The sequence below is a fragment of the Lupinus angustifolius genome, chromosome LG09, assembly GCF_001865875.1.
Source record: "Lupinus angustifolius cultivar Tanjil chromosome LG09, LupAngTanjil_v1.0, whole genome shotgun sequence".
In the NCBI taxonomy this organism is placed as follows: Eukaryota; Viridiplantae; Streptophyta; class Magnoliopsida; order Fabales; family Fabaceae; genus Lupinus; species Lupinus angustifolius.
In genome coordinates this window covers 9,545,249-9,554,589 of record NC_032017.1, presented here as the reverse complement: position 1 = coordinate 9,554,589, position 9,341 = coordinate 9,545,249, and the positions used below count along the sequence as shown (strand labels likewise).

The following is a 9,341-nucleotide window of genomic DNA, read 5'->3' as shown; positions in this document are numbered from 1 at the left end:
TTGGGGCAAAAATATAATCTCAATATGAAACAACTTTGACTTCTTGGTGTTTAATGTTAAAACTCCAAATTTATTTGTTTTGTAGAGTGAGTTATAAACTTGTGTTATTTATTTATATTTTGCGGTTGTTAAATGATACTTTTGGATTGATATAAGTTTTGTAATTTAGACTTTGAATTTGTTAAAGACTTAAAAGTTGTTTGTTTATGTGAATTTTGACTAGAATATGAATTATAAATTTGAGTATCTATCTATTTCAATTTTTTTGTTATAGGTTTATATATATATAAATATAAGTGTCGCATCCCGATTTTCGGTCGAACATTAGTCACACGACTGGTTTGGGGTCGCCACCACGTTTTTGTGGTCAAAACGTAGAAAACCCTTTCGGTGCCCAAATATTGGAAAGACTTATCCTTTGAACTAGACCTGTGGACTCGGGAGTCGATTACGGATCGGGGAAGGTATTAGCACCACGTTCGTCCGTTATCAAACGGTAACCGCAATAATCGCGTAGGACTAGATATACCCTAAAGCTTATTAAATCAATTTATTATTTACAAAAAATATTTTTGTTTTTGTTTTATTTTTGTGTCTGACAAGAGTTTGTCCTGCTCCTACGTATCCCTGTGTGCAATAGAGAAATTAAGACTACATAGTTCTTGGGTAGAAAATATTTGTGTGTTGATTGATTTTATTTATAAAAAGTTGTTTGAGAAACTTGTGAGATGGTTGTAAGTAGATAGGGTTAAAGATGACAAAGTTTAACCCATAACATTTCCCCCTCGTTTAAAAAAAGAAGAGGCAGTACGATAGCTGTTCATCGCTTTTAATCAAATATGATACTCATATAAGGGTTTGACTTATATCGTGTTATCCATATTAGCGAGAAAGAAGAGGTAGTACGACAATCACTCACCGCTTTCTTACTAACATGATAATAAAGATGTCTGAAATTGTCAATTGATAAGGTTAAGGAGAGAGGTACAACTTTGCCCTATATCACTTTACCCATTTTAAATAAAAGAAGGGCACGACAACCCCTCACCACTTTTTATTAAATATGGTAATGAAATAAGGGCTTGATATATATTGTTTTATCCTTATTAGAGAGAGCACGACAACCGCTTAACGCTTTCTTGCTAACATGATAATAAAATAATACTTAAGTTGATACTATTTCTCTAACCTTAGCACTTAAAAAATGTTTTTCTCTTATTTGATTAATTTTATGAAAAATTTATTATTTCAAAGATTCATGTCATAAAATATTAATGATTGTGACTTTCGATTATTTCAAATATTCATGTCATAAAATATTAATAATTGTGACTTTCGATTATTTCAAATATTTATGTCATAAAATATTAATGATTGTGACTCTTGATTCATGTATTAAATATAATTCAAAAAAAAAGAAGTATCTTATTTATTGATGGTTCAAATAAATATGACATATTAACTATTGACAAGTTTTTTATATTTACAAGAAACGGCATTAATGAATAGTTGATTACTTTATTTTAAAATTTGTCAAAAATGAATCTTTTATTAAAAGTTAGGACAAGACTTTAGAAGATAAAGACGACACTGATCATCTACTATCATTCTCATTGCCCTAGAAAGAAGAGGTAGTACGACAACCACTCACCACTTTCTATTTGAAAGGAAAAGAAGATATGGTTCGATTCATTCACCGATCTCACAAATTCTTACTTAAACTTTTAATTTATTTAATTAAATTAATCCTAAAACTCAAAGTATGTAATACAGGTATGTTAACATTTTTTATGACATAATACTCATTTAAAACCCATATGGAATACAAATAAACTATAATGAATAAAACATAAAAAATAATAATAGTATAATAAAATAAAGCATAAACAGTAACTGGATATATAAACTTAACCCATATATTTCATAAATGAAGATCCAACAACCTAAATGACAAACTAATAAATCTAGAGAGCTTGTTAGTCCGTATGGTGGCAAAGACACTGTTAATGTACAAGTTAAGAAATATATGGCTGTGATTGTGTTTGTTATTCTCTTCCTCTCCTTTTCTTGCCAAAAGCTTTGTATTTTTGGATATTAATTTCTTGCTTAAGCTCCTAAAACTTGGTTTAAGGATAAGGCTCCAAAAATTTAAAAAAAGCTGCTGAGTGTAAAAAGTGGGGGTTAGGGTTAAGGTTATTGAAGAGTCTTTAAGGTAATTACTACCTAGTCATGTGAGGGTTTTTAATTTTGACGCAGTCCCTGAACTTCCTTAAAATTTTAAAAAAAGATCCCGGATGAAATTGGGTATTCACAATAAGCACGTATGTCCAGTTTAACCGGAATGTGATTTAATTACTGATCCACCAGTTGAACGACTATATCACTATACTAATATCCTGACCGGTTTGATAACCAGTACGGTTTTAACAACATTGGTTCCAACTGTTCATTTATCACAACAAGAGAAATAACAATTGAAAAATACATCATTATGTTCAAGAAGTAGATCCAATTCTAATAAAAAGAAAACCAAAGTATTAAGATATCAATATTCAAGTACACAACTTCAGCCACTACATCCTTCATGGATATCAACATCCAGCACAAATAAGAGATGGTTCTTTTAATGGTATGTCTAAAAATTCTAGAACTTTCAAAACATGAGACATCAGTGATTTGCAAGCATTGATCCTGCAGGAATAGCAGCAGAAGTTTTAGCGTAACCATTTGAAAACTGGATTCATCTGACTGATTCCCAGTTTTCAGAACTCCTCAATTTCCATCACAATCTTCGTTATTCCCATTGCAGAACCTAATACTCATTTCATGTATGAAAACTAATCACGAAGTTTCTTCAAGCCTATATATTGTGATCTCTTGCTGCTTAAAATATCGTCTGTCCTCTTCGTCGACCAACACGAGATTCAAAAAGTACTTCACACTGAATTTGTTATTGATGTTACGATGGGTCGGTGTTAGCTCGTACGGACTGAGGAACAGTCTGATGGGGATTGATTCTCCTGTAAAAAAAATCTTGCATTAGCTAGCAAATACAGAAATGAGTTGTTTTTTCTAATAAGATATCAAAAAATAGATCTAAACTTTATTGCCATTATTATGCAAGTAGAAACTGCAAAAGCTATATTTTACTTATCCAATGTCAAGGTTAAATTACCTCTGACAGGAGCACCATCCATCAACTCAAATTTAGCCAATGTTTCTGTCTCAACATGGGTGCTGGTCCCCGATCCTGTTGATTCTCGACGCCTAATCTCGAGATCCATGTTTTTTATCTTGATTCTCACAAGTAAAAAGTATATCTTACCAATAATGACATCCTTCAGATGATACCTGAAAGGTTGAAAATCCCAATAAGTATTTACAACCCTCCCAATCTTTTCACATATAGAGTATATATTAGTAGATGAGAAAAATATTCTCTTCATACCAGTGCATATATAGGCATATACAGTGTCAATTTTTAACAAAATATCTTAGGAGCAGATACCTAACTAATATTTTACAATTGGTGTTTATAATGAACAGAGTTGGACTAAAATATTTACAGGTCAATACTCAATACAACTAACAAGATAAAGCAATAAATAAATTTCATACTCCAAGCTGTAAAAATATACTCTGTAGGAGACAAAGAGACATAAAAAGCAGATGAAATTCCAGTCAAATGATCAATCAAAACATTCAACTTACTTGCTTTTGTTGTATTCGAATTCAATGTGTAGACAATCTTCAATTCCAACTTCCATCTACCATGCATAAAAATATGGTGAATATAAGGAAGAAATAAAAGCAATCGATAACGAAGTTGAGGTAAAGCACGAGATGATAAATACACTTTATCATATATTTTATCAATTGCTACTTGAAAGGAAATGGTTGACGACACAACTTCACTTCACCATTGCTAAAGGGCCATTGTCTTTAATTGATGAGAAGTATAGAGAACAAATAATTATCACAATTTATATGGTGAATTTATGCTATACAGCATTGAAATTATTATTCTAGTATTGAGCTCACCTTGATGCTATTGTTAATTGCTGGAGGTGGAGTATAGTTGCGAACCTGGCCAATGATGATGGAAATAAAAAAATATATAAGCTGATTTTAAAAGATCATAAAAACTTTATTGATCAACTGGGTAATAATACAAATGTGATTAGTTTTTTAGGGTGGATAGTGAACTCATATAAAAGCATACTTTTATCCAATAGAATATTATCCATGAAATGCAGTGATCATATAAAATAACATCCAAATCGATATCTCAGACCATGAATCGCAAATTCTATTTTAGCATGGAAAACATACCACAAAATCCTGGTATTCTACTATGCTTCCTGCATAACCACGATTTATGGTCACTTTCAAGACATACCTGGAAATTACAAATGCATAAAAGTATGACAAATTGTCATATTTAAATAACCAGCCTATTTTTTGTGAAGCAAATATTCCAGAACAATTGACAAAAACTTTAATAGAGAAGTTCGTTGATCCTCGAGAAATCATACCTAAGTCTCACATTCACCCCATTGTATGTCTCATATGGCATTTCAACAGTAGAAAATTCAAATGGATAGGATTTCCTCTCATAGATTTCACCAGGAACATCTAATTCTCGTACTGCAAAAGACAGAAAATGAAAAGCTATTATTTCAAAGTGGTATAAGTAATGCATTGTAGCATTAAATGAAAATCTAAAACAACTATGAAGAAGATTTTTATTCAAGGTAAAAGTCACAAAAAACTCAGTTACCGAGGGAAGTGAAGTCATAAAAGTTTCCTCTGTCGAAATACATCTCTGCATAGTGAAACAAAATTTAAAATAAAATTTGTATACTAATGAAGTACAAAAATTATAATAGCCATAAAGAAAAACTTATTCCCCAAGCAATAACGGAATAACAACTGCATATGATTTTAAACTAGTGAAGGATGTAAAAAAATTTCCTGCATTGGTCATTACCAATGAAAATTTAACAGTTACACCATTGTTAAATTAAGACTAAAGTGCTCAAATTTGAACATGATAACATTATCAGTGTCGAGAAGATCATGTCAGTTTCAGCCAGATTCTCAAAACCAATAACAAGGGTACAAATTCAAAATGGCATTTTCTACAAAATGTTTTGACAACTGAAATGGAAAAAACAATCAAACTTAATTGTAAGGTTAAATTTACAGGTTTAGGGCTGAAAACTTTTAGTACAATAGTTCAATACTGTTTTCGAAAGATGTTCATCATTTTATGCTTCATCTCAAGTCAAATGAATTAAACAGAAAGCCAACAAATCAAGTGGCAATCATGTAGGGCAATTACATAAAGACAGACGATCAAGTTGGAAGATCTAGCAGAAATAATAATTTAAAGAAACTGATAACTAAAAAAGCTTGAAGTAAATACATCCTCAGTGCAGGACTGAACTTCTATAAGGCAATTCCAGTCCTTTAAAATTACAGACAGAAAACCACATATGTACATTTATTGCAAATGTGACAGTGACACCCAAGGTAATCAACCCCAGATAGTGAAGCGTAGCAGCCGACCCCAAAAAATGTTATAGCGGGATAGTAGATAGTGGGATGGCCACTACAGTAAAAATATAAACGATTTATATTATTTACAAATAAATGCTCAAAAGTAGAAAATATATCAAATTAAAAACATTTATAATTAATAATCAAAATTTATTGTCACTATTAATAATCAATACTTCTAAACTTTTGGCCGCGATTCACCACAACCACCATCCGCTCCGCAACAACAAATGGCGTCACAGGGAGGTGCCAATTTGTGCTGCTCCTCTGCGATAGCAGTGCCATTGACAACTTAGGACATACCTAAGAGTTCTAAGGTGGCACTCTGATCATAAATGAACGATATGAAATATATGTCATGATAGAGAGGGCCAAACATAGTATAGCACATACTCTGAACGTAGAAATGGAGAACCATCTACTCTTAATTAACAACATAAATTCCTCCAAGAAATTGCACCAAAATGATACAAAGTAAGATAGGACTTTGCTATCATCACCATATAGTATAAAAAATCATTTAAACAATAGTCCTTCTTCCTTTTTTATCTCCACTTAGACTTTAGATACACATAACATATTAAAGTGTCAAGATGATTAGTCAAGTACACACCAATCTGTCCAAGAAGTTCAACTTTTACACCATTGTGATCAATCTTCTTCCCTTGCATTGGCTCAATGGTAATCTAAACATTGCAAGAAATATATAAATAGTCAATCCAGTAAGGCTCTAAAGACAACATATCAAATGTTACTACAACAATAATATCATGTTTTAAACTTAAACTCCAGAATATAACACTGAACATTTACAAAAAATACCTTCCCAGCAATGTTTTCTTGACTTTGGAAAAGCGGGACAGTAACTGTTTGACCATTCTCTTTTTTAAAAGGAACCTAAAACACAAAAAAAGATATCAACCAAAAGGAACACATATTAATCACTAAAATGATGCAGAGGAAAGCCATGCTATTATAAGATTGAAATGCATTAACAATGCAACAATGAACTTCAAAACAAGTTCCAGTTTTTTCCCTGAACTTTTACTATGCATCAAGCTTCACAACAATATTACAGAATGCAATACTTCTGATTAGACAAAAAAGCGGCTCACCTGCTTACGGTTTTTCCCATCGTTAAATGTGATCAAGACGTTAGAAGCTGGCTTGAAAGCTCCAAGAAGGTAATTCTAAATTTCCGGTACGCCAAATGGAAAATGAGTGTGAAATGGCACAACCATCACCAAATCAAATGAGTCAATGTTATAATGAATACACAAAATCTCAGAACCAAAACATTAACACACAACATAGCAAACAACACTTACCATGCTGTTCAGACCTCTCAACCTTCTTCTACCTCAGTATAAAATCACCTGTGAAACACAACCTCCCATTATGATCAACCACAAAATTAAAGTTCCTAGTCCCACAGATCTTCAACCCAAATTAACAAATCAAAATCACTAACTGGCCAAAAGGATATCCAAATTCATATTCAAAACCCCTAATTTCGACATAATCAATGGGATCATGATTATACCCTCCAAAACCCTAAAAATCGAAATCAAAAGAAAATTCGAGTACCGTGAAATGTGTCGGGAAATGACGTCGATATCTTTCGATTTCGCGGATTAGGGAAAGGAAAAAGTAGAGGAATTGCGATGTTATGCTGTATTGTTTGATGCAATGAAAAATCGATCGAAGAAACGCATTTTATGAATGTTTGAGGAATTGAAGAGAAGAATGGGAGAAAGAAATCAAAGTTGCATCTTCTGTATTTCTAAACTTAAACGACTGTCGTTTCACTAGTCTTGTTTTTCTTTCCTCTTTTTTACAATTTCAAAATCTTGTAATTAGAAATTTCATTTTCTTGTAAGCGATACTTATTGATACGAGCAGTCACAAATTTGAAGGAGATTAATCAATTGCCCAAAAGTTAAGAAATACTCTTGGTAGTACCAAAAAAATATCAAAAAATATAAATTGCATGAAGGGTATTAAAAAAATTGTTTGTTTGGCTGAAGAAGAAAACGGAAGGAAAGAAAAGTAGAAAAAATAATTAGAGGAAAGAATAAAGATAACGAGAAAAAATGAGTACAGATCTTCTCTAATACTAGAGAAACATGAACTACAAAAACAAAGAAAAAATAATATAAAATAACAATTATATTCTTTTATACTAATATATAAAACAAATACTTAAAATAACTGCTATGGAGTAATTTTGTTACCTATTTTACCCTTTACTATTCTAAGTTAATAACTCTATAAAATATGTGTCTTTTAATATATATTATTGCTTATTTTGTAAATGTCAACAATTCTTAAACCCTCTCTCATACCACTTTCCACTCAACATAATTGTTGCAGTTTTTCAGTTGTTTACTCATTTTTTAACTTCCACCGTAACTGCATGGTTATATGAATTTACATAGTCATGTCAGTTTTTCTTTTTTGTATAAAACCCTCTTTGTCCCTCTTTAATTACAAACAACCCAATATTATAATTTTTTACTCTACCTCTTCTTCCAACCTTCCTTTGAGGTATTTCTCTTATGTCCCTTTTTTTATTTATTTTCTCTTATGTAATAGTGAAAATGATGTAGTGATGATAATTATTTTATTAACCTTCTGTTTGTATGTTTATACATATCACTTGCAATATTTCTGTATTAAATGTTCATAATCTTATTTGTCATAGGAATGGTATATTGGGTTGCTTCAATATCATCATATGGTAAGTCATATTTTTTCATGTTAAATTATTAATCACAGAAAAGTTATGAAACATAATCTGAAATCATGAAAGTGAAATATTTCTCATTTTTACATGTTGGAAACTTTTAACACCACCAACACCATGTTGCTCTTTCTGCTCATTCAAACACATACATTATACAAAGTAGTTTCTGAAGCCTAAGGACAATACACGTTAGTTAAAATTACATAATTGAACTTCATCAAATTACATAATTACACATTCAGATTTGTATTAGTATGACAAAAAGGTTTTATTTTTCATCCAACCCAATGTTCACGCACGTTTATTTGATTGGGAAAGTCAAATTGTGGGTGATAGAAATAATTATAGAAAAATCAAAATATATCCCTGGTCTAACAAACCAAAGTTTAGAAGCTTTGTTATTTCAACGAAATCACAAATAAATATTCATCATAATAATGAATACATAATTAGTAACGTTTTTAGTAGTTGTGGTTAAATTTTACTAACATATTTGTTCTCTTCACTATTTACATACATCCAAAAGCATAAAAGCCCATACTATATATAATTAGAAAAATAGAAACATTCATATTCTTATAATTTATAATTTAAATATCATAATTGCATACATTTGTCTTACATTATTTTACGTGTCAGAGAATGAAAAATTCAGATATACATGAATCACAAGATGAACGATGACACAGAATAAGGCAATATGTTAGACAAAGAAGGAACAACATGAACATACATCAAAGACAACAAGAATTAGCAAGAAGACGTTTAACACGCTATAAACGAAACAATGACAATGAAGCACAACCAATTCAAAACAATATTCATGTTTGTACAAACTTTGAACAATGAACTACAAGTATTACTACATTTGTCACATATCATTTACTTAAACTCAATAAAATCAAATATTACTCATGTTAAAACATTTAATTAATATTTTACAATATGTTTTATTTAACTTTAATTTGTTGTATTTTTAGGATCTACTCATAATCCTTTTGAGACTATATTAACAAATATTTCAAGTACAATG

General features: G+C 30.8%; 1 protein-coding gene across 1 annotated transcript; it reads right to left on the bottom strand.

The window, feature by feature from the left end:
* On the bottom strand, positions 2,437–7,380 carry LOC109356648 (vacuolar protein sorting-associated protein 26A). Its single transcript, XM_019600076.1, has 12 exons — positions 7,150–7,380; positions 6,891–6,938; positions 6,678–6,752; positions 6,385–6,459; positions 6,176–6,248; positions 4,781–4,825; positions 4,536–4,647; positions 4,333–4,399; positions 4,042–4,086; positions 3,712–3,767; positions 3,176–3,351; positions 2,437–3,020 (listed from the first exon to the last, which is right to left on the bottom strand). Exons 2-12 carry the CDS (start codon positions 6,891–6,893, stop codon positions 2,842–2,844), a joined length of 906 nt encoding a protein of 301 aa, XP_019455621.1. The 5' UTR covers positions 6,894–6,938; positions 7,150–7,380; the 3' UTR covers positions 2,437–2,841.